At 41.3% G+C, this 24,481-nt stretch overlaps 1 protein-coding gene across 3 annotated transcripts in view; it reads left to right on the top strand.

The window, feature by feature from the left end:
* The first annotated feature begins 160 nt into the window (after positions 1-160).
* The window catches only part of TBCD (tubulin folding cofactor D), a 126,496-nt gene continuing 102,175 nt past the window's right edge, over positions 161-24,481 (top strand). For all 3 annotated transcript variants that reach the window (XM_079323503.1, XM_079323505.1, XM_079323504.1), the window contains exons 1-12: positions 161-390; positions 3,081-3,131; positions 3,331-3,428; positions 4,123-4,224; positions 5,193-5,339; positions 6,146-6,201; positions 10,233-10,365; positions 17,477-17,522; positions 20,187-20,319; positions 21,462-21,604; positions 22,390-22,450; positions 22,929-23,003. In XM_079323503.1, the coding sequence (XP_079179629.1) occupies positions 213-390; positions 3,081-3,131; positions 3,331-3,428; positions 4,123-4,224; positions 5,193-5,339; positions 6,146-6,201; positions 10,233-10,365; positions 17,477-17,522; positions 20,187-20,319; positions 21,462-21,604; positions 22,390-22,450; positions 22,929-23,003 (1,223 nt within the window). In that variant the 5' untranslated portion in view covers positions 161-212. The remainder of the gene's footprint in view (positions 391-3,080; positions 3,132-3,330; positions 3,429-4,122; positions 4,225-5,192; positions 5,340-6,145; positions 6,202-10,232; positions 10,366-17,476; positions 17,523-20,186; positions 20,320-21,461; positions 21,605-22,389; positions 22,451-22,928; positions 23,004-24,481) is intronic.

The raw sequence follows: 24,481 nt of genomic DNA, 5'->3' as shown, positions 1-24,481 counted from the left end.
TCGTCCCGGCCGGTCGCACCGCGCCGGGCCGGAGGGGCAGGAGGCGGCTCCGGGAGCCCCGCGGCGCTGGCGGGCGGCGGAGGCCGGTAGGGCCGGGCGGGGCGCGGGCGGGGCGCGGGAGGGGCGCGGTGGCCGCATGGCGGGGCCGGGCGGGCTGTGAGGGGCGGCGGGGCTCAGCCTGCTGCTGTCACTGCAGCGCCGGGCCCGCAGCCATGGACCGAGCCGGGCGGGAGCCCGAGGAGGGCGAGGAGCGGGAGCCGGGAGCCATCAGCGACAGGAACATCCTGGACAGCTTCAGCGAGAGCCGCGAGGTCGCGGAGCTCATCGGGGGCCTGCGGGAAGTCTTCGCGGAGCTGGTGACAAGGGAAATGGCCGTGGAACGGTTCATAGGTAAGCACGGCAGCCAGAGGGAGTGGTCCTGCTATTGCTTGATACAAGCGTTGTATTGTGTATTATTCATTTTGTTACTGCTGATTACCAAAAAGTGACCAAACCCCTAATTGTTGGGTCAATGATAATGCTGGAACTTTATCAATAGATAGTTCAGATTTGGTTCTTTTTCTCATTTTGTTTTCCATATAGATATTCCATTATTATCTGGTATTCAACTACTGTAAATGAAAACTTAGGTCTTAGATTCCAGAAATCTGAATTCTGGCTCATGTTGGGCCTTCAGTTTCCTATTCAAATTCAGGCCGTAATTGAGTTTAAAGTTTGTATGTGTGTCAAATAAAGCAACTTTTTAAACCTAATCACTCATCGAAACACACCCATTTTGTGCTCTAAAGTGTCAATTTCCTATTTTTACTTTCATTTCATGGGATATGTGGAGAGTGGCTGAATCCATACAGATCATGTATATTTTTCCAAGTGAAGTTAACTTGGTTTATCTTTTGTGCCACCCGAGGAAAGCTGTCCTGCCCCTGTGTCTCAGCTGAATCTGGCAGTGAGGTGCATGTGGCAGTGTCCTGGGTGACCAGCCTGTTTCAAGCCATGTCTGTGTCTTGGCTCAATATTGTGATGAGGTGATTTGCAAAAGTTCATTCAGTGCTTCACGTATTTGCAAACTGAATTTAGCAGAGTGGCATTTTGCAAGTATGTTTGGAATTGCAAAAACTCACAGTCAAAATATTGACCCAGCAGCTTTGTTTTTGACAAGAAGAAATGAGGTGGATAAACCATCAAGCAGATCCCCCTAAACTTTGAGATCTGACCCTGCAAAAGTTTCTCAGTAGCATTGTTGTGGTTGACTGAGCTGACTGTTCCATCTGAGTGATGGACATCAGACAAAAGTCCCAGGAACTCACATTGCAGAAGTTGTTCAGCATCACAGAGGAAATGTCAGATTTCAGTGGGACAGGAAAAACCATTGATGGAAAAATCACCTTGCTGTGCCTCTCTGCCTGTCCCATCATGTGGAGTGTTTCTGTGCAGTTAAATTGTATTTATGAGCTTTCTATATGTTGTTGCCCAGTAAACACAGGCTCCATGTACTTAGAAAAGATGCTGTGTATGTGGTTCAGTATTGGGTTATAATATTTAGTGTACTCAGGTGTCATTGATCCTTCTTGGACAAAATGTCCCAAATCTGCCAAGAGGCTCAATGTGTGGGTTAGAAACTTAGGCAATACCTTTTATCTGGGAACAGAGAACACAGTAATCACCTGTTCCAGGGGATTTTAATGAAAATTTCCAGAGAGTTCAGAAAAATTCATGATGCTCATTTTTTGATGAACCATTAGAAGTTTGGGAAACAGTTTAATATGAAACTACAGTTTTGTAGGAAAATATAGGAAGAACTTTTTTTGAAATCATAGTTTTAGAGGATCTGGTTTAGGTTCATTCTCCAGCTTTTATATTTGGGGTTTTGCTTTATCTTTGCCAGGCTGTGACCTAGTAAAAGAATTTACTCTTCAATTCCACTTCTGCTGGAAAGCTTTGGTGTTGAAATTAGTGTTCACTGGTTCTGTTTATATGCAGCTTAAGGCATCATTAATTCAAGTGGGAAGTCAGTGATGATTAAGCTCAAATTTCCCTCTTGGTGGCATTCTGGGATGCCAGTGGAATTGCACAAGGATACTGTTGATGGTCTGGTGTCTGAAAGTGGTTGTGCAGTGTCATCCACTGGTCAACTGCAGCACTGTTGGCTTTGAGTCATGTCTTAAATGTAAGTGTTGATGTGTCAAGCAGAGAAAAAGGACAGAGAGCAAAGTCATTTGTGAGAGAACAAGTGCACAAAAGAGGAGGTTAAGGAGGTTTTAGTTTTCTAATTCAAAAGCTGTTTTCTGACCAAATAGCAAAAATAAGCCAGGCAATCTCCAGTGCCACACTGGATCACTTAATGATCTCCTTGGGAATCCAGCTTTCATTTCTGTGGCTGCTTTTTGTTGATTCTGGGTTTAAATTGAAAAGCTTTTGTATCTGAAAGCTTGTAAGTTACTCTTTTTTTTTTTTTCAATATTCAGTTTCAATTTGTCCTTTCTTGAGTCAGTATCCAAAAGGAAGAAACTGTGTTACTGGCAACAAAATAGAGTGAGGGACGTGAACAATTTTGAGGAGCACAGTGGTAAGAGCTGCAGTTTGTGTTTGTTGAGGCTAACATTTGTTAAGGATTCTTTGTGATTTGCAGAAGAATTCCCTGTATTGTGTTTAAAAGTAAGAAACTAGTTTTGAGGATTGTGAGGAGCACCCCCATTGCAAAGTGTTGTTGTGAGAGGTTTGTCCAAGGAAATTGGAGAGACTCCTGGGAGTGCATTGATGGTTCAGTGTAGGTAAATGAGTGCAGTGTTGGGGGGACAGACTGTGCTTGTGCTGTTACTTGGAGTTATAGACTGCTGTGGCTTGGAAGGGAGCTTAAAGGTCATCCCATTCCACCCTCCCTGCCATGAGCAGGGACACCTTCCACTAGACCAGGTTGCTCCAAGCTCCATCCACTTTGTGATTTTCTAATCTTCTGACCTCTATTACAGATGGTGGCAGCTCAGGGATGCAGGAATCTTAACTAAAGCTGTTCAGAATCAGAGGGTATTTCATATTAAGTCTCTCTGAGCAGTTTATTACAGTTACCTTTTCATTTTCAGGTATAATGGACAAGTACCAGGAGCAGCCTCACCTTTTGGATCGCCACTTAGGTAGGAATGTCATCCTTTAATAATTTTTGTGTCTATACTTAAAAATCTGTTACTCTGGAAGGTCTGGGTTTGCATGACAAGATTGCTGTGGCTGATAGTACTTCCATGATATAATTGCTGTCTCCCTCTGTGCTGTCAGAAGTACAATAAACCTTGTGAACTGCTTGTAGTCTCACTGCTTTTCCTCTCCTTTCACTAGAGGGGATGATGAATTCCTTGTTGGAGATAGTACGGGACAGTGGATCTCCTCCCCTGCTAGTTCACCTGGCTTTTAAATTTCTCTACATCATTACAAAGGTAAAAAAATCCTAAATTTAATATGCTTTAACTGAAATTTGTAAGTTACAAATATTTTCTTCATTATTTTCAAAAATATTAAAATAAATGTCTAATGTAATTAAATATTTTAAACTGCACTGTGAAAGATTAGTTCTCTTTTTTCCCATTTCCATGACTATCAGGAAAATATATTATTTAATGATACAGATTAGTAAAAATTGAGGTCTGAATGCAGAAGAAATTTCAGACATGGAGATACTGAGTGATAAAACATGAGTTATAACATTGAAAAGTAAAATGTGATGAACAATTGGATGAATGTGGAATTTACATTTGAGCACAAGGAAATATTTTTGGGCTGTGAGGGCTGAACCCTGGAATGGGTGGCTCAGAGAGGTGGTAGGGTCTCCATCCCTGGGATATTGGATACCCCATAGACATGGTCCTGGGCACCTGCTGTGGTGACCCTGCTTTTCCAGGATTGGACCAGACAGTCCTTAAATCTCCCTTGTTTTAAAGTTAATTATAATTTAATGAATTCTTAATAACTTGGTAAAAACACTGCTATCACAAGGTATTTAAGACTTTAATTTACATGCTTACTCTCCTTTATGACATAAAGATCCTAGTCAGGAAATTCCTCCAAGGGTCTTTCCTTTCTGTTCAGTACCAGCTGTTGGTGAGGTCTGAATTCTGAAACTTTCTGCTTTAGGTGAGAGGCTACAAACGTTTCCTGCCACTGTTCCCTCATGAAGTCCGGGACCTGCAGCCTGTTCTGGATATGATTGCAAAGCAGAACCCAAGAGACCCTGAGGTGAGGACTTGCTGTACTTTTTGTTTAACTTTTATGTCTCCAGAGGAAAAAGCTGAAGGAAGAAATTTGGGAAAATATATAAAGCAGTGACAGACCCTGTCTGGTCTTAACACCTGGATTTGGTGTGAAAATCATCATCTTGTCACAGGACCCCTCCCCAAGGAGATGTCTTGGTTTTCTTTCATGGGATTTGTTCCAGGGATTTAAAAGCAGTGGCAGTAGAGGTGCAAGTCAAACCTTTAATCACTCATGTAAGGAAAAAATTGATTATAACAAGAATAAGGGCAGTGAAAGGCATTGAACCTCTGAAAGGAGTAGATGAAAAATCATCCAGTCTGACTCCAGGGTACTGTAGTTTATATTCTTCTATTTTTAGATAAAGAAGAACTCCAGGGAGCTGCTTAAGATTGATGAATTTTAAAATAGATCATTATCAATTATAAGTAAAATCATGGATTTGAAGCCAATAATTGTATGGCTGCTCTAAATTAAAGTGGTTTTTTTTTTAATAAACATGAATTCTGACACTTTGCTGCTGTTAGTATACAACTTTAAAGCTTGAAAAACTTCTTTTTTGCTTATGAAGTCATTTCAGTACAGCCATGAAAGCAATAGATAAGAAAATAAGGAGAAAAAACATATTTATATTATATTTGTTATATTTGTGAGTGGAGACTGAGAGAAGGAAAAAACCAGGAAAATGGAAAGGTGCAGATTTCCTTTGGGAAGGAAACAAGGATGTCTAGATTTCTGATTGTGGTGGGGGAGGGTCCATTAATTTTGTTACAGTTTTGCTGTTTGGGATCACTTGTGGTTCTGTCTCTTCTGGAGTTTCAGGGCACTCACCTCAGGACTTTTCTCTTGCTCATCTTTGAAGGTTCCTTGGAGCCAGGGGATTGTTTGTGCTCTCAGCACTTTGTGTTGCAGACAATGAAGTACAAGCCCTTTGTTTTCCCATTCCTTTCCAGACCTGGGAAACTCGCTACATGCTCTTGTTGTGGCTGTCCATGATCTGCCTGATTCCTTTTGACCTGGCCCGTTTTGATGGAAACCTTGTTTCCCTGGAGGGGCAGGCTCGGCAGCCAACCATGGATCGCATCCTGGGAATAGCAAAGGTGAGGGAAACATCCTGCAGTGCTTTCTGACCTGGACACCTGGCTCAGTCACTCACTATGTGATAAACATTAACATATTCTGTACATTCCTCAATGATTGTATTTTCAGCATATTATTCCAGCCCATATTTGTGTGTTTAATCTATAAAGAATTTTTTTGTACTTCTTAATCTTCAGTCTGTTTTAGAGTCAGGTGAGACTGGAACTTGTTTCCCCTGATGCAGTAAACTGTTTTATCTGAATAACCCTTGCCTTTGAATGTGGTAGAGGCTTTCAACACTTGAAAGTGCCAGAGAGCTTCTGAGAGCCAAATCTGAGGATTTCTAGAGGAAATCAATGTTTGATCAGAGTGAGCAACTTTGGAAGCTGTGACTGTGTGAAGATTTTTAACAAATACATCGAGTTCCAGTGAGTGTCAGCCAGGGGGCTGACTTGTCATGCCACTGAGATAAAAATAAACCACTCCCCTTCCCCACAGGTACCCCAACAGCTCAGCTTTTGGACACTTGCAGCACTAAGGGACTTACTGCTTATAGGCCAATGTGTGTGTGAGTTAAGGCTTCAGCAAATAAACCTTCAGTAATAAACCTGCTTTGAAAGGCACACAAAGGGGCCCTGCCTCAGATACAGTTTGTTAATTGGGAAAATGAACTTTCTACTGACTTTAAGCTCAGTTTGTAATCACAATAATTACATGTGTGTAATTATCACAATATTTGTCATGTGATTATTCAGTAGTTGTTACATAGTTGGTTTTCTATCTCCATGTATGAATTCTTTTACAGTCAGTTTTCTTTTCCCTTTAGTGTTACCTGGTGGTCAGTGACAAGGCTCGGGATGCAGCTGCTGTGCTGGTGTCCAAGTAAGTCTCTTTTGTGCATCCTGGCAGAAAGGCTCCCATTCCTCCTGCTGTTTCTTAATCTGACCTGGCAGTGTTGGGAGGGCTGGAAGTTGCCAGCTGTCTTTGGGATATTACTGTTGCTTGAATTGGATGCAGTAGTGTTTGTTGGGAATACTGATTCCTCTGAACATGAAAATGAATTACAAAGACCATAAACAGAGATAGTACACACTTGTCACTTGTTTCAGTATCTATTCCAGTGGACAACGCCTTTAGTCAGCTCAGGTTGTGACTGATTTGTGGGTTTTTTTCCCTTTCTTTTTAAAGCAGTAAAAGCCCCGGCTCTGCACTGCCGCTTGTGCTCAGCAGGGGGCGCTGCCCGCGCAGCTTTGGCGCTGTCCATGGCCGAGCAGTGGGACAGAGGGACAAGGGGACAGAGGGACAAGGGGACAATGAGACAGAGGGACAAGGGGATGGGGAGAGAGGGTCAAGGGAACATGGGGACGGAGGGACAAGGGGACAATGAGACAGAGGGACAAGGAGATGGGGAAAGAAGGTCAAGAGGACATGGGGATAGGGAGACAAAGGGATGAGGACAGAGAGACAAGGGGACATGGGGACAGGGTGATAGAGGGACATGGGGATGAGGACAGAGGGGCAAGGGTGCATGGGGACAGAGGGGACACAGGGATGGGGACAGAGGGACAGGGACTGGGGACAGAGGGACAAGGGAACATGGGGATAGAGGGAGAGGACATGGGGATGGGGACAGTGGGGCAAGGGGACATGGAGACAGAGGGTCAAGAGGATGGGGACAGTGCAAATGGGAATGGGGACAGTGGCATACAGGAATAAGGGGACACTGGGACATGGGGATAGAAGGACAAGGGGATGGGGACAGTGGCACACAGGGTCATTTGGACCAGGGAACGTAGGGACAAGGGGCTGGGGACAGAGGGACAAGAGGATATAGGGACAGAGGGACAAGGGGACATGGGGACACAGGGACAAGGGGATGGGGACAGATGTGGGGATGAGGGGACACAGGGAGACATGGGGACACAGGAAATATGGGACATGGGGATGTTGGGAGACAGGGACAGTGGATGTGGGAGAATCACAGCCATAATAGCTGCATTTGTGTTCTCTGGGTTAAGATGCACTAAATTTATGGGATTAAGCAGAATAGTTGTTAAAAACAATATTTAGTAGAGCAGACCTTGTCTTGTCTTTTTTTGGAGGTAACTGTCTGTGTACTTTCTTTAAATTTATTCTGAGCTTCAGTCACAGGACTCAAGGCTTTAGAAGTTTATGTTTAGTGAGTATAATGCTACAAGTCTGAATCTAATGGCAAATAAAACACTTTTTTGGTTTAGAATGTACAGTGTCATGCAGAAAATTAATGAAGGACTGGAGACCAGAATCACAGTTCTCTGGTGACTCATCCTGTGCTTTTCTGGTTTATTCTGAAATATATTAGAGCAAAATTTAAGAGACTGCATGAATTACTTGTGCAGTCTTGAAAAACTCTTGCCAGTTACATACTTATTTTGACAAGGTTTGTCTCCTCATCCTTCCCTGTGAGGGTGGGCAGGCCCTGGCACAGGATTCCCAGAGCAGCTGTGGCTGCCCCTGGATCCCTGGCAGTGCCCAAGGCCAGGCTGGATGAGGCTTGGAGCAGCCTGGGACAGTGGAAGGTGTCCTTGCTCATGACAAGGGGTGGAACTGGATGGGCTTTATGGTCCTTTTTCAACCCAAACCATTCTATGATTGTATAATTCTGTGATCCTAATCAGTTTTTGCAGTAATTTTGGAATCAATAATTAGAAATTGCTGTTTATGTACTTGTATGGTTAATCTGCCTTGTCACAGGTTGAGAGACCCAGAGGATTTGAGATGACAGTGTGACACAGAGTAAATTATTCTTGAACATTCATATAGGCCTTCCTTACTTTCTAAAATCCCAGAAAATACCCAAATGAGCCAAGAGTAATAGATTCTTGAAAGTACACCCAATATTTGGAAGCCTTCTCAAGTAAGGATGACAGTAATTTTAAAGGATTCTTTCATCACATTATGTTTAATTGAATTTACACTTCAGATGTACTCCAGAGTGTCTGTAAAACTAAATTTTGAGTGGAAGCTTACATACAGCAACTTTATTGATTGCAGCTTGGTGTTCAGCTGAGCTTTGCTCATGCAGTGCTCAGCCTTTGGTTTCAGGGGGATTTCACCAGTGCCCTGCACCCTCACACTGGGTGCTGTGCAGGCTCCTTGTTAGTTGTTTTGTCTTCTCTTCACTTCTGTCTATTGGCTGAATGAATTTTAATTAGGAACATGTGTTCAGAGCAAATATGGTGTTGGAATACATTTATCTGATGCTAGTACTAAGTGTGCAAGGCATAATGGTACTGTATAGTGGACTTACAATTATTTAGTTTATCATGAAAACACCATTTCCAAAGCAGCCTGGTGATTAAAACATTTCACCAGAAATTAGAAGCCTGGCTCCAGGGTTTTTTGCTGTTCTCACATCCCCAAAGCCAGTTTTGAGTGGAATCACTCTGACATGAGGTCTCTGTGCCATCTCCCTAGAGCTGGACTGGTTTTGGGTGGGCAGGAGCACAACAGTGCAGGGACAGATGGACAGAGGAGATACAGGAGTCTGGCTGTAGCACACTCTGGGAGAGTCCCTGGGGAGGAAGAGAAAGTCTGGGCCCTGGTTTGTGCTCCAAGGAGTTTATGAATTTTCAGGGAAGTTTAGAAACATCAGGATTCAAGACCTCCTGTTTTCCAAAGTGAGCTGCTTCTCACAGGGCAAAGAGCTGGAGTATATTCCTGCATTCTCCTTTCTGCCTGTTCACTGAGTGGTTGCAGTAGGAGGAGATGAGGCTGATCCTTATCCTGCCCTTAGTCTGGAGGTTAGGGCACTCCTTTGGGAAAGAAGGATTTAAACTCCTTGGGGCTGAGGAAGGGTCTGGGAACCAGCTCAGCCACTTGACAGGTCACTTCTCTCACGTGTGCCCCTGGGCCAAAGGCAGCTTCATCCTTCAACCCAAAACAGCCCTCCTGCAGCTCACCTCAAGTCCTCATTGCTGTGCTGCTGGGCTCCACAGCAGTCCCACCAGTCCATCCCACCAGTTCACTGCTGAGGTGTTCTCAGTGTTTAATATATTTAATACCCCATCAGTCAGCTCTTGGTGCTGTTCCCCTGTTATCTGTAGGTGTAGGAAGGATCCAGCTCCTGGCTCTGGGGCACATCCTCTTTGAATTCCTTGAGTTGTGCTGGGTGGGCTTCCCCATGAGCCTTGATTGCACTGGGTGAGTTGAGAACAAGTGTAATCTGAATCCCTGCTGGAACAGGACCTGGTTTGTAGGTGCCAGGACACTGAGGTGATGCCCTGACTGCAGCTTGGCTGCTCAGGGGAGGGCTGAGAGTAGGTTTACTGTAGTTTAACCATGATAAATCTCTTTTCCCTTCTCTAAGACAGCTAAAACACAGCAAAAACCACAATTCTTGATCCAACTAGTGTGTTAAATAACAGATGCTTCGCCTTTTCAAATATCTGAAACCCCAAAGGCAGCCCTGCTGGTTGCTTGTTTTGGGCCTGACTGCTGACAGACAGTGCAAAAGGGACCCACTGCTGATTTCCACTGATTTTCAGCTTTGCAAAATGGCTGTTTTTAGTGAGAGGTGAAGAATCCTCCTATTTGTTTCAGCTTTTCACTAATTCTAATAGCTTCCTAATTTCTTAAAAGCTTTGAAAATTTTGTTGCTTTACAATTAAGATAAGAAATTTCTAGAACACAAGCTTTTAGCTGGGTTTGAAGTGAAAGCTACAAATGGGTTTGAAATTCCAGATCAGAGCCTTGCTCAGAAACAGCAGGGCTAAACATAGGATGGTGTGGAGTGTTCCACTGTGTGATTTGGTGGAACACACACTGAAGAATTGTTTCCAGGAACTACAACCAGTTTGGATAGGAGGAAAAATTGTTTTTCACTGGGTGTCATAAAGTCAATGGCTGCAATGTTTTCTTTTTTTTTGTGACAGGTTTATTGTCCGCCCTGATGTCAGGCAAAGCAGGATGGCAGATTTCCTGGACTGGGTGCTCTCCATGTTATCCAAATCCTCCTCCCAGACCATGGAGGGCACTGTCATCGTGAATGGCATGCTCCAGGCCCTGGTAAATACTGGTGTTCCCTTAAAACATAGACAGTTGGGTTTATGGCCATCCCATACTGATACAGGAGGCCTTTGATAGCAAATGTACAGAGGAATTCCTGGCAATAAAAAAAGGAGAATTTCCTCCACAGCAGTTTAGACAATATAACTTCCCATGTGTGTATATTTTATTTTTTTGCATTCCCAAAGGAATCCCCAATACAGATACTCATCAATAACTCTCAAAGTAGCAGTCATTTCAGTAGGTTTGGGTTTGTTTGCTAATTTGAGTGAATTTATTGTTTAATGCTCTTTCCTTGTGAGTTGATAATTGTGTGTGATGAATTTTTAGTTTGGGTTTTAAAGTGGACATACTGTGCATGGGAAACAATCTACAGGACCTGAACTGCTGTTCCAGGGCAGTGTTCCATCCTAAGATGGGCTATTTATAAAAGCTTTGTTGTAGTTTTACACCCTGAAAGGTGCTGGGCTGTGTTTTGAAATCCTGGGGTAACACTTCTGGTGTCTGCCAGTTTTGATGTCCGAATATATTTGGGCAGAATGGAGGTGTTTGTGTGGGTGGAGGAGTTGTTGTTCCTTCTTGGTTTGGTTGTTGACCAAGGCAGTGCAGGTGAAGACAGATCATGAGCCCTTGTGCAGTCTTTGCAGTTGCACAGGTTTGAGGATTTGCTGGTGTTTGTACAAGTTTTGATAATTTGCATAAATTTGCTACTCTTTATAACCAGTCACTAAGAGGGCTTATGTGCAGTGTAGTACTAAACATCAAAGGAAAGCTCTGGAGTGAGTGAGTGCAGTGTGGGTTTTTTATTTTTTTGGTTGTTTCTTTTTCCTCTCGAGCTCTTCCAAATCAGAAGGGAGAAGAAATGATCTATATTTAGAATAACTGAGGACCTGCTCCTTAAGCAGGAGGAAGCGTTATTTGTGTGCATTGCAGCGTTTCAAAAGACAGAATGATGTTTCATCATTTTATTGTCAGATCTGGAAAGGGAGACTGACTGTTTGCCATTCCTGGGCATGATGAGACCTGCAGGATGTATAATGCATTAGTGTTTTGTCATAATTCCTTTGAGTTTGGCTTTGGCTCCATCCACCTGTTCATTAGTGCGCACTAAGCGAAACAGGTGAATACTCAACAAGTAGAATCGAAACCAGAATGTGATACAATAGACCTGGGAGCAGAGCCTGCTGCTTTGCTTTTCTCTGATTTTTTTTGTTTTTTATTCCTCTCCACAGCTTGTAACTCCTGTTTCAGTTGGTAGATATGAGCAGATTTGTAAAGCCTTTTCTTGCATTTAGTCTGCAATTTCTCCTTTCAGTCACTACAATGAATTGTATCATTAGGGGGTAAAGGTTTGCAGAATGGTATGTGTGTGTGTAGATGCTTAAGGGGGGCAGGAAATATTTAGTTCAAGAGTTAAATTGATAAATATTATATTTATATATAATGACATATTCTTAGTATTTTAATATTAAGAATTTTGTCTTACACATGTAGCAACACTTGTCAAAAATATCAGCTGACAAAATAAGTAAACACTTTAACATGCAAGATTCTTACTTTATGTGGTATAAAATATATTCTATTTATACTATAAATAAATGCAGTATATTTTAACTTAACGAGTGTTATAAATATGTAAAGCAGAGCACATCTTCATGAGGGGCAACTGAAAGTAGTGGCAGCAAGCTTCAGAATTCTTTGCCCTTGGATTCCTCCAGCCCTTTGTTACTGTAAGAGTCAAACTGCAGATGCTTGGCCATCTCTCTGAACAAGCAGGAAAAAAAGGACTGGTTTTCAGTTTCTGGTCAGTACAGCAAGGTGGGCTTTGGGACTGTGACAGGTTTTGGGAATGATGTAACCCACCAGAGTGGAGATAAAAGTCTCTCCACACAGGAGCAGAGTGGGGCTGCCCTGAGCAGGGTGGGTTTTGGTTGGGTTAGGATTTTTACAGTCTGCATGAACTGAGCAGCTCCGAGCGAGGCTGGCATGGAAAAATTGCTCGGAAAAGACACGAAACTGCTGCATTTCAATGAACTGAAACTGCAAGTCAGGGAGGCAGTGAGTAGTTGGCCGTGGCTGCACTTTGATCTGCCTCCTCGTGGCCCTGAGCCTGGCTGATCAGGTGTGTGCTGCTGTTTCATCTCGCTCAGCGTTCTGTGCAGAACGAGTCCGGCTGTTCCGCGGCTCCTGTCGGAACACGCACCCGGCCTTGCATATTGTAATTGCACCGGGGCCTTTGGCTCTCTGCTCCCTTCCACCTGTCCTCTGGAACTCTCCATTTCCCAATGGGGGGCACCAGCAGGCTCCTCTGATGACACTGTTTCAAATTCAGTGTTTCAGACTGCCCTCCTTTGTTGAAACCTGCATTGTGCTATGGCATTTAATTCGCTTTTGTCCTCCTCTTCTTTGGCATGTGAGGGACTGAAAATGTTGGATTATTAAGAAATATCTACCTTTTTGTAACATTTGTTTACTTGAAGGAAACTTCTAGCCTGTTTCAAGAATCTGCATTTTAAATTCTCTTGGTCTGGAGGTTTGCTTTTAAACCTGCCATTATATCAAACAGCTTTTTAGTTATCGCTGCAGGGCGCAGCACTCCCAGTTCTTGCGTGACAGAGATGTCATCACGTTGAGGTAGCCTTGGGCATTGAAACTTATTAAACCTTATTTGTTTTATAAGTGATTCAGTATACAAGTGTGAGTAATAATTAAAAAAAATAAAACGCCCTACACAGTGATCTGATGAAACTCGAGAGTCTTAAGAACGAGGCATTTCCCTGAGCTGTCTCTAATGCAAAGGTTATTTAGCAATAGCTACATGCTTATGTAAATTTGGCTCCAGGGAAGAAAGAACTCTCTAACTCCATTCTTTCAGACCCAGAGGCACAAAAATAGAGTATTTCCAAATAGAATGTTTCCCAAGTCTCTGTATTTTTTTGCATTCTCAAAGAATTGGCTGTATTAGGATTGTCTATTGGCATTATTTTTTAAAGAAAGGGCTTGTTGCTTAGTGGTTTGGTGATAAAGGTGTAGAAAAAGCAGTGTTGGTGAGAGGTACAAACGTTCCTATGTCTGACTGCTTTCTCCTCATGCCATTTCTCTCCTGACTGCCACAGAGTATTTCCTCTAATGTGGCCTTGTCTGGCACTGCTGGGTTTTTCTCTTCTCACCAGAAGTTTTGTGGTTCATTCAAGCTTCAGAAGTTCTGTTATCATAAAGCTGTTGCTTTTTCTAGTTAAAATGTAGAACTATCTCAAGCTGCTATTTTTTTTTTTTTTCCTTCTGAGTATTTAAAATCCGTGGGTTTTGGTAATCTCAAGATGGAAAGGAGATACTCTGTCAGCTCTCCATGTGTTAGTCTAAACATTTCAGATGTTCAGCTGATAAATCACTGGGATCACATGAAAGCTGCCATCACTGTGTTGCTGTCTGTCAGTGTTGGTGTCATGTTGATGCTCAACACCCAAACACGTGCAGCCCACATCAGGAATGCTGTTTGTGTGGAGGCACAGTAAGAACAAGGCCTTTAACTAACCCATTTTACCATCAGCTGCACATAGAATGCATTAAATATTCCCTCCTTCCAAGGGAACTTGAGCTCTGCCAGCGTGCCCTCCCTCCCTGCTCCCAGCCAGGAGGCAGGATGGCTGTTGTGTGGCTACCAGGGGGTGCTCCAGAGCAGTGCAAGGCAGCATTTCCTGCTCTTCCCAGCCACTGGAATTATCCTCCCAGTCCTCCTCTTGCTTACAACCAGAGGGTAGATCCAGACCTGTGTCTCCTGCTCAGCAGGAAGATCCACTCACTCCCCAGCAGCCAGGCCACCCCTCGTGGTGATTTGTGTAGCTTGGGGAACAAGTCCTGGAGATGATCCCGACTGATGGATCTGCTGCAGGTCGAGCCCAAAGTGGGTTATGCAGACAATTGGCAGGTGTGGTGTCTCTGCTGGGATTATTAAGAAACTGGGCTTTGTTTGCCTTGCCCTGTGCTGTTTCTAAAGCAGAACCAGACTTGACAGTCGTCATTGCTTGCACACCACTGATTTTCTCTAATTTGTAGGTGGCTTAATTATTTATAAGAGAGGGAGTCACCTAGCTCTGAAGAGTTGAGCAGGTTGGGTGGGTTGGTGTGTGCTCCGTGTCCTCGTTAGCGAGGAGCCCGTGGTGTAACTGCCATGGCACAGGCAGGCTCCTCTGCTCAGCCCTGCTCTCCCCAAATCCCTCTGCAGCTGGCAAACCAAGCTGATTAATGGCTTTCTTTCTATCAGATTTTTGGAAATGGCATGCCTTGGGTATTTTTCTTCCTTCAAGGCAGGAAGTTTAAGTTGGGTAGTGTAATGCTGATTTGCCCTTTTTGCTGCCTTTTAAAAATTTTCTTATGATTTTCATTTATGTATCATGAACATTTCTTTTTTATATGACCCCTGTAAGCTCCAGGTTTACAGTATTTTTCTGAAAGAGTAACTTTGCTGTACATGCCTGTTTGTAGCACGTGCTGGAAGAAAATATTTTTTCTGCTTTCCCAAAAACCAGCTCCTTAATTTCCTTTAGGAAACTCAAAAACTTGGGAAACTATATCACTAAAATTCAAAAGTTTTAGAGATTTGGACATGGGGATGCTTTTGCATGCTTTGATTCATAAATAAATAATGAACACTTCTGTCTTCTCTACACTCAGAAAAAAACCCCAGACACTGTATTTCCTGCTGTGTTAAGTATCTGAAGTGTAGTTCTCCACCACTATTTACTTTTGTAAAATTTATTTTAAAAACAGCTGTTAAATTTCTCTGACACAGAGAAATACCCAATATATCACTTGTAGAAATGCCAGGAAGCTGCTCCAAGGTTGTATCTGACCCCCAGTGCACCTCAGTGGGTGCAGAAAGAATCTTCTTCACTTTCAGACATTTGGCATTTGCAGCTGTGTTTATTCCTAAACCATTGGGTAACATATTTTATTGATTGAAAGCCATGTAAATATTAGTGACCTTTTAAAAAAAGTTTAGTTATTCATTCAAATTAATAATTATCTATTAATTAGCTATGGTGTCCTTTGGGCAATTTGTACTTCCCCTAAAACCTCATATTGATAAAATAAAATCCCTTAATGCACATCTCAGTTGATTTATAGCTGTTGCCACAATGATTTTATTGCATAATGTATGTTATAAATCCCCAGTAGGAGTAGATGTTCTATGTTTAAAATGGTTTGTTATTTAAGTTTTAGTGAAATTGCTGTAGGGAGACAATGTGTGTTTCACTTTTTTGTTCAGAAAATAATATAAATGGAAATGCTATCTGCTGAGGTTGCTGTTCTAAACTGCTTCATAGGTGTATGAAGAAAAGCATTTTAAAAAAATGCTGTGCAATATTTGAATTTTTCTTATTTCTTGATTGTTTGTTGGTTGATTCCTTCTCACATCTCTCTCAGAGTTGTTCCAATTCCTTCCAGTTGTGTTGTTCCTGAAGAGTGAGGATTTAGTTCAGACTTGGACTCAGGGGTGTGGAAACATGAAGCTTGGAGAAAGGTGCCAGAATTGAAGAACTGCAGACTGAAAATGGGTTGGTGTATTGAGGGTTCTGTTCCAGCTCCCCAGCAGTGTGCTGGGAGCTCACATCCAAGGCTGTTTGTGCAGGAGCATTCCCAAGGATCTCTTAAAAAGCTGCTTCTCCACATTATCACTGCTTGAGGAATTGCACAGTGCTTTCTTTGAATATGCTTGAATATAATAATAATAATATTAATAATAATTTAGAGGCATGTGCCTTAAAAACAGTGTTTGCTGTTAAGTTAGGCAGAAAGGAGAAGGAGTTGTGAGGATGCAGGGAAGGAGTTGAACTGTGAGGATGCAGGGATGCTGCCATGTCTCAGCATCCACAGCAGAGTGAGAAACCAGTGATGGGGTTTTAAAAGCAGAACACAGGAACTAAGTGATGAAATGAGTTTCTTGATGTACCAACAAAGTCAGAGAAATTTCAGAGGAGCTCTAAATTTCTCATACCAAAGATTTGAAGTCCTCTCAGACTTTTTTTTGGCTTTTTAGTACAAGCAGAGTTTTGTTGTATGTCAGTGAGAAACATTTGTTTTGTTTTTAGCACTGACTTCATATATTGCTAAAAGCTGTGCCAATTTATACATTTAAAGTCATATTTATTTCTGTTGGTTGCACCTGAAGTCATTCTATTGCACTGCTGCTTTGTAAATGTCATTTTTAAGGGAGCTTGCATTAAAATCTCAAATACTTTGACATATAATATCAAATTGTCATATATAGCTTGTAGTGGAGCTGATCAGCAGTGCTCATGTGGGATCCTGAAATGCAATTTAGTAGCAAACCAAAACAGGCTGGGTACACAGCCCCAAGGTGTTTTTCTTGCCTCTGTTGCTCGCAGCCACGCCTGCAGCGCGGGAGGCATGTGTGTGTGTTTGGTATGTGTGAGAAAATTCCTCTTTTTAGGGGAAGTCTGTTCTTGTTTAACTCCCAGGCATATTTATTGAGGAAGATTTTGCTTCTGGTGAGTGCCAGAGCAAGGACAAACAAGTGCCTGGCCAGAGTTTTGATGCAAGGAGAGCTGAGGAAGCTTTTAATGTGTAACGTGTTCTGTCAGGTGTTAATAGTCCCTTTGTCTCACTGCAGTGCTGGGGCTCAATCTCACTGGGATATTTAGCTGCAGATAAAATTTCCTGGGCACAGGAATTGCTGTTAGCCTGCTAGAGGTATATTTGCTGGTGTCTTTTGGTGGTTTAGTCTCTCACAAGCTGTGATTGCACCTCACTGAGCTGGTGTGACCAAGCACTGAGCCTGATGGGTCAGGGACCTGAGTCAGCCCAAAACTGGTGGTCTTTTTCTTTTCTCATTTTTTGTTCTGTTGGTTTGGTGTTTTGGTTTTTTTTTTTTTTTTTTTTTTTTTTTCTTGAGTGTTTTTTGGCCACTTCAGTCCCCTGAGCAGTTACCAAGAACTGCACCTAGAGACATTTCCTTTTATGCTATTTAAATCAGCAAACACTACCCATTATTTTAAGAACATTAAAAATATTTTAGAGCTAAATGCTTGATATGTTGTGTTATAGAATCTCTGTATTCTAATGTCTGTGTTCCCTATTTTAATTGTAGGCACAGCTGTTTAAACATGGCAAGAGAGAAGACTGTTTACCATATGGTAAGTTTGTAATAGTCTGGGTTCAGTTTTTCAAGCCATTGCAGTAGAAAAGGGAAAGGAAGATTAACCTGGTGGCAAGTGGTAGTGACAGGAGTGAAATGCACAGGGCAGTGATAAAGCAGGGAAAGTGAGAGGAGCAAAAGCAGAAAGGACTGTGAGGGAGGAGCAGGTGCCACCAGGGAATGCTGTGTTGGAACTGCACATCAGAGGATTTGGCAGGTGATCACACTGGCCATTGCTGTAATACAGGAGCTGAACACAACATACAAACTGTTAGATGTGGAAAATATTTGTTTGAAATTCAGTTGAGCATAAACTGGTTTTGTACATATTACTACTGGAAATTTTTCAGAGACTCTTCAAGTTTTAATATAGACATAGGATTTCAGAAAACCCAAGTTTTAAGAACCAGTTGTGTACAGGACACAGATGGGATAATGTTGGGATAAGAGAAGAATTTTAGTGAAAAGAGATTATACTGAGTGCAATTAGGAATAGACAGGTAGCCAAAAAGAGAAAAAAAAAGAGTATGGAGATTTCTGAGTACTGTAGCAGCATTTTGGAGTTATGTTTGTCTTGGGGTGAATCTTGAAATATGATCAGAACTGACTGCAGTGTGATCTTGTGCCTTGTTGACAGCAGTAAAGGGAGGCAGGGAAAGATGGTGGCTAATTCCAAAACACTACAAAAGACCTCTCAGTTTTGTGGAGCTTATCCAAGTACCAGAAATGGGGTTTGTGCAGTTCACAAGAACCAAGCACAGATATAAACTCACTTTAGAGTGTTTGTGATTTCACTCATTAAATTATTTTGGCCCTGAGAAGAAGCTTTTTAAGTTTTGGTGCTGGAAAATCTCATTCTCCCAGTTCCTAAGGCTGATGCAGACACTTCCTTAGAAAATGCCTGAGAGATGGGTAATGATGGAGATAAGATAGTGAAGACAAACAGCATGGAATGACACAGGTGCAAGTACTGGGAAAGCCATTGCACAGGAATAGCAGAATCCACTGGGGAAGCTGCCAGAGAAGCAGAAAAATAAACAGGCTGGGAAAATTACAGTGTAACAGAAAATGACAGAACTTAGAAAATACCAGTGAATAACACAATAATCTTAATCAGTATGGAAGGAGCATATTGAGCTCACAGCATTAACCCTGCTGGTGAAATCAGAAGTTCTGTCTCATGGCATAAAATGAATAATAAGTAGTTATGAGTCTGGTAAGAAGAGAAAAATCAGGGGCTTATAAATGAGTGAATTTACCCTAGAAAATCCAGAATGCTCACAGCTGAGAAGCAGATACTCTGATGGGAACAGCTCAGGATAAGAAAATGTGAGAGACAAGAAATATCTAAGATTTTTAATTATAACAGATCTGAGGATGAAATAGGATTAAAAAAAAAAAAGGCAAATGTCAAAGCAAGATTCTGTTTGAAGTCACTTGTGACATAGAAGTTGAATTAAAAACAAACACTAACCCTGCAGTAATTTACATGGGTCTGTAGATATTTTAGTGATTCAAGAGCTGGCAGGACTTGGAAGAGGCCTTTATTTAGATATTCTTAATTTATTTTCTGTCTGTGAATGATGATGTTTCTGCAGCCTTTTCCTCCTAAACTATCAGTCTCTTGGGCTCTTAGAACTGCAGAAAATTCAGATTACTGGAAGGTACTGAAGAAATAATAATAATCATCACTGGCTTGTTGTCTGCATGGATTATTTCATTCCTATTTTAGTACATCAGGATGCATCACCAGGCCTTTTAAAGGCTTGAGGAGATTTGTAAATCATGTCTTACACTGTCTCAGGCTTTGAAATAATTGCACTTTCTTTGATCTCTGTATTTTGAAACCCCTGATATGAGACTGGGGAAGGAGGTTGCAGAGTTTTTGGCTGCTGTGGTTCCATCTGTGCAGGGCTGTTGGGAGCACAGTGGCTCTCTCAGAGCCTGAGTCATTAGTCTCTATTAGCTAATGGTCAACTTCTGAAGAATTATTTTCAGCCTAATGAAACTGCAAAAGGGCTTTTTTATTTGTAACAGCCATGACTTCCTTGTGAAAATTTTGAATCCTGGAACTTTATGCTCATTAACCCAAGATTCTCCTTTCTCTGTGTTTTTTTACTTGCTGGACAAATAACTTTGTTACCTTTGATGTGCCCAAATGAGAGGTTTTGTGGATGATTGTTTACATGTCCACAGTGTTTCTCATGTCTAAATGTTTCTGGACATCCATCATCATAAAAATTTCAGTGTCAGGCTTTGCTGCTGCCTGAAAATACTAAATGAGGAAAGGGAAAGCTTCCTCAGCATGCAGGAAATTTTCTGAGTAAATGAACGACAATTTTAGCTCCTGGTTCTGTTAAATCACTGAAAATTCTTAGACCCTGAAAGACATTTGGATTTGTGTTGCTTCCAGTGAGAATCAGAGGCATAAACATGCTGACTATGTAGATTATAATGCTCATAAACAAAAGTGATCCTTAAAGCCATTTCCCCTCTTTGGGCAATGAAGGATATTGCCACTTTTTCACCACTGTCATCAGGCATTTGTATTTCAGTAATGCCTTTAAAAATACAAACCTCCTAAAAAACATTCAGAACTTGAAAATGTTCATAGCAAGGTGTTTTTAAAAGCAGATTTTTCTGGTGTGTTTTTCTTTTACAGCTGCTACTGTCCTGGAGTGTCTTGACAGCTGCAAGCTGTCAGAAAGCAACCAGATGGTTCTGCGCAAACTGGGCATGAAACTGGTCCAGCGGCTCGGGCTGACATTTGTCAAACCAAAGGTGGCAAAGTGGAGGTCAGTTTAAAGCTGAAAAGTTTAAAAAAAAAAAGGAAATCAAAAAGAACAAAACTCACTACAAATATATAAATCCATAGATTTACTTCTCTTAACCTTCCCTTAAAGAAGAAGAAATCCCTGTGGGAATGAACATATTCTTCATTTGAATTATTTGGAAAAAGGAGGATTCTTCCACTGTATTTAATTTCCTGTATTTTTTTTCAATTTTGGTACATAAGTGAGTGCTGGGAAAAGCCAAATCTGACTTTGCACATTGCACAAGCAGAAGCCTGTTCCTATATAATGCATAACTCACTAAATATGGGAAGAGGGCAACCTTTGTTCCTGAAGCTGATTTAGTACAGTTTTGTAAGAGTGAACATAACTTTTTCCATTACCTGCTCCTACCCTGATTCGATAGAAAGTTCACAGGGGAAAAGTGGTTTGCAATCCTGCTCTGGTTTTGCATATTAGTCAGGTTTTGGTGTCTGGTTTTACTTACTGCCAGAGGGCAAACTCTTTTTTAGATTTCTCGCACTGATATTTTAAAATTGCAGGCTCCCTTGGTGACTATTTTTATTGTATTTATTTTACCAGCTTTTGAGAACATCCTTAGGCATAGAAAATTCTTTTTAGGTGGAGAATGTATCTTGCCCAATGGCAAAAGTCAGTTTAGCATGTAAAGTCTATCTTTTGTAAGAATGCATCTACACCACGGGCTAAATATTCGAGTACAGCTTGGTCAGAAAGTACTAAGCTGACTTTGAGATTTAAAAAGCAATTTTTAATAAGCTGATTTTTATTAATTTTTTTTTTCAATTTACTGTTGTTTTTTTTACTTTTTGAAGAGACTTTTGGGGCATGGGAATTTTGTCTCTCTTTGTTGTTAGCAGTGGAAAATAGGTTATAGTGAAACAGGAAAGGGAGGGATAATGAAAAGGAACTATTTGAATAGTCTGGCTCTTCTCACCTTGGAGAACAGACAACTGGGTCAGGAGCAAGGAGAATGGGATATTTCTCTCTTTCCTTTAAAGCAGCCACTAAATGGCTGGAGAGCTCTGGGAGGTGTAGAAAGGTGTCAGCCAGACTTTGTGGCAGTGTGTCTCTTTTGCAGCTGGAAGTTAAGGCAGAGAAATCACTGAGGTGTGTTTGCTGTGCAGGTACCAGCGTGGCTGTCGGTCCCTGGCTGCCAACCTGCAGGCTCAGGCTGCTGCTGTGCAGAACCAGAAGAGAGAAGTTGCTGCTGCTGAAGCTGATGATGAGGAGGAGTATGACATTCCAGGAGAGATTGAGAATGTTGTAGGTGTGTTAAAGCTGCAGAGAAATTGTTGCAATGCTGCAAGTTAAGCATACGTTGGAAAATGATCTGCTTGGGGCTAAAAAAGTAATATGCTAAAAAATCTGTGCTAGTGTGAACAGCTGGAAAGAGTCTAAAACTTTGGTCTGATTGAAATAGATGGTATGTTGTCAAATGGTTTGGATTTCAGCATGTCAATCAGAAGCTCAGTACTGGAGCATTTATTGTGGAGTTGGTTGTGGAGATATAAACATAGTAAAATGCAATTTACCAATTTTATCCAGTTATATAGAAGAGATGTCCTGAGCCTTTCACAACTGGAAGGGTGAATTAAAATTTGTAATGAAATACACAACAAAAAATATGTCACATGAAAGCTGAAGAATTATGGTTTAATTTTTAGACTGTGGTAGTATCAAAGGAACAGCATTTGTTCCTTAATATGCAGTTGTACAGCATGTCCTCTGCTAGCTGGCTGGTGGGTATTCTGTAAATAAATGGCAAAAATTGCATCAGAGGACTTTTATAACTGAATAATCTAATGAACCTCCACAAAAAAACCATGACTTCCATTTTGAATCTTATACAGCACTTAAAATTGCAATCTCTTTCCATAAACAATTGTGACTTATCTCTTGTCTTTTAATTCCAAGTCACACTTATGTGACAAATAGCAGAAATCTAGATACAAAGATTTTTATACAAGGAGACAAATGAATTTTGAACATCTTAAGCATTTTTTTCTGTTGTTAAATAAGAATAATCTTATTTAAAAATAAAATTATTTGCAGAACAATTGTTGGTTGGCCTGAAAGACAAAGACACCATCGTCAGGTGGTCTGCAGCCAAAGGGTGAGTGGTGACTCTGCTGAGCTGTAAACAATACAGAAATACATTGTAATCCTTGATTGATAATTTGGGTGTATTGCCAATATTTGCTGCAAATGGTTTTAGCACAGCCAGTGGTGGGAGGGTGCACAGACACATTTGTCTCTTTCTCTGAATGAAAATTGGGTCAGTTTTCAGGGAGTTTCAGGTGGGTTTGGAAATAGATGTTCTGGGTAAGACAAAATTTGAAGGGTTCAAAGAAACATTTCAAAATGCTTTCTTTGTTTCTCTCTTAAAATGCATTTCTGTGGGAGGTTCACTGCTATGTAGGTTTTTTTAAAGTTTGAGATTGTTTTTTAAGGATATCAGTCTTGGGGCAGTGGGGTGGCATCTCGAAGTTAAAAAGATTCCAATAACTAATTTTTTTTCTATAATTTACCAATCAGCTGTAGTACCAATGATCCACTGAATGCTTCTTTTCTTTTTTTTTCTTCCTCTGTAGAATTGGTAGAATAACTGGAAGACTTCCAAAAGAATTAGCAGATGATGTGATTGGGTCTCTGTTGGACTGTTTTAGGTAAAAATCTTATTTCACACTTTACTGACGTGTAAAAGATGTCTGCTTGTGGAACATGGGGACAACAGTTAGGAAAGAAGGTCTAAATATCTGTAAATTTTCTTGCTGTCCTTCTCTCAGATTTCAAAATCTTTGAGGGCACTGATGGGCTAAGGGTATTCAATAAAGAAATTATTTCTGATCTGTCCTCTTGACCCCATACTAAGATAATGTGTGAGGACTGAAGCTGAGCTTAGGAAAGATTTAAAAATGCTCATTAACTTGCTGCTTTAGAGATTCCTGGTGTGCCCAGGACTCATGTCTTGAGTTTAGTGTCTATCCTTAGAAACTCACTAGAGCTGGAAATGATATTCTGGGGTTCACCAGAGGTGAGAAAGAATCTTTGTGTGAGGGGAGGCTGAAACATGTAGGGAGAGTGAGGAATAAATAGGGGATAATAGAGATTTATGCACTTGGGAATGGTGTGGATGTGGTTGCCCTTTAGGTTTTGTGTTACTAGAAGCAAACTCAAACATCAGGTGGCAGGTTTAGAATAAAGACAGAGTAGTATTATTCACACAGTTAAACTGTAAAAACTTCTTGCCATAGGACCTTGTGGATAGTGAGATTATTTACCTGAACAAGAAGTGTGCTCCTTGTCTATGAACTTTCCCATGATGTGCCAGAGTTGGGCAGTGTTTTGGAGAGTATTGCTTTGTGCTGGTTCTTAGGCTGGCTAAGGGATGTGCTGTTACCTGGGTCAGAGAGGATTTGGGGCCAGTGGAAACTCCAGTTGGGGCACAGGGCTGTGGGATGTTCTTATGGTGCACTTCAGCATTGGATGTCATGGCTTTGCATTATGTACAGCATGTAAAGGACAAAATCATTAAATAAGTATCACGTGCTTTTGTTTAATTCCAAATTGCTCATCACTACTGCACTGAGTACCTGAAATCTAAACAAGTGGTTTAGAGCAAGCCAATAACAAAAAGGGTTTCTTTCTTGACAAGAAATGCTGGTCATGTGCACTTTGTCATTCAGCTTTGTCCTTAGTTTCAAAAAGTATTTTAACATTGGTTGTGAGTACTAATAAAGGATACCAGCTCTAAGGATAATACATTTGAGAAAAAGAAGATATAAAGTCTGAAAGACTTGCAAGGAAAGTATCCACTTAGATGATCCCTCCACTGTGTTGCTGTGATTAATTTAAGAGGTGCTGCTGATCTCAATTATCCCTGGAGCTTCAAAGACCTGTACTCACTGTGTTTTCTTTCCTTGTTTTTCAAGTCATAGGGATGAGTAATTCAACTAGTAATTGAGTGACCTGCTTTCTTCAGAAACACCTGGGAACAAACGTAGGCAAGGACAGAGAGAACCTCTCTTGGATTCCTTGCACTAAATATCTAGTGACCAAAATAGGAATAAATCAGTTGCTCATCAGAGGCACTTGGTTATACCTCTTGAGATAAGAATAAAGGATTTGTTACATGGAGACATAT

The sequence above is a fragment of the Erithacus rubecula genome (assembly GCF_903797595.1).
Source record: "Erithacus rubecula genome assembly, chromosome: 20".
NCBI lineage: Eukaryota > Metazoa > Chordata > Aves > Passeriformes > Muscicapidae > Erithacus > Erithacus rubecula.
Note: the sequence above shows the minus strand (reverse complement) of the source record. Positions and strands in the feature narration are given on the sequence as shown.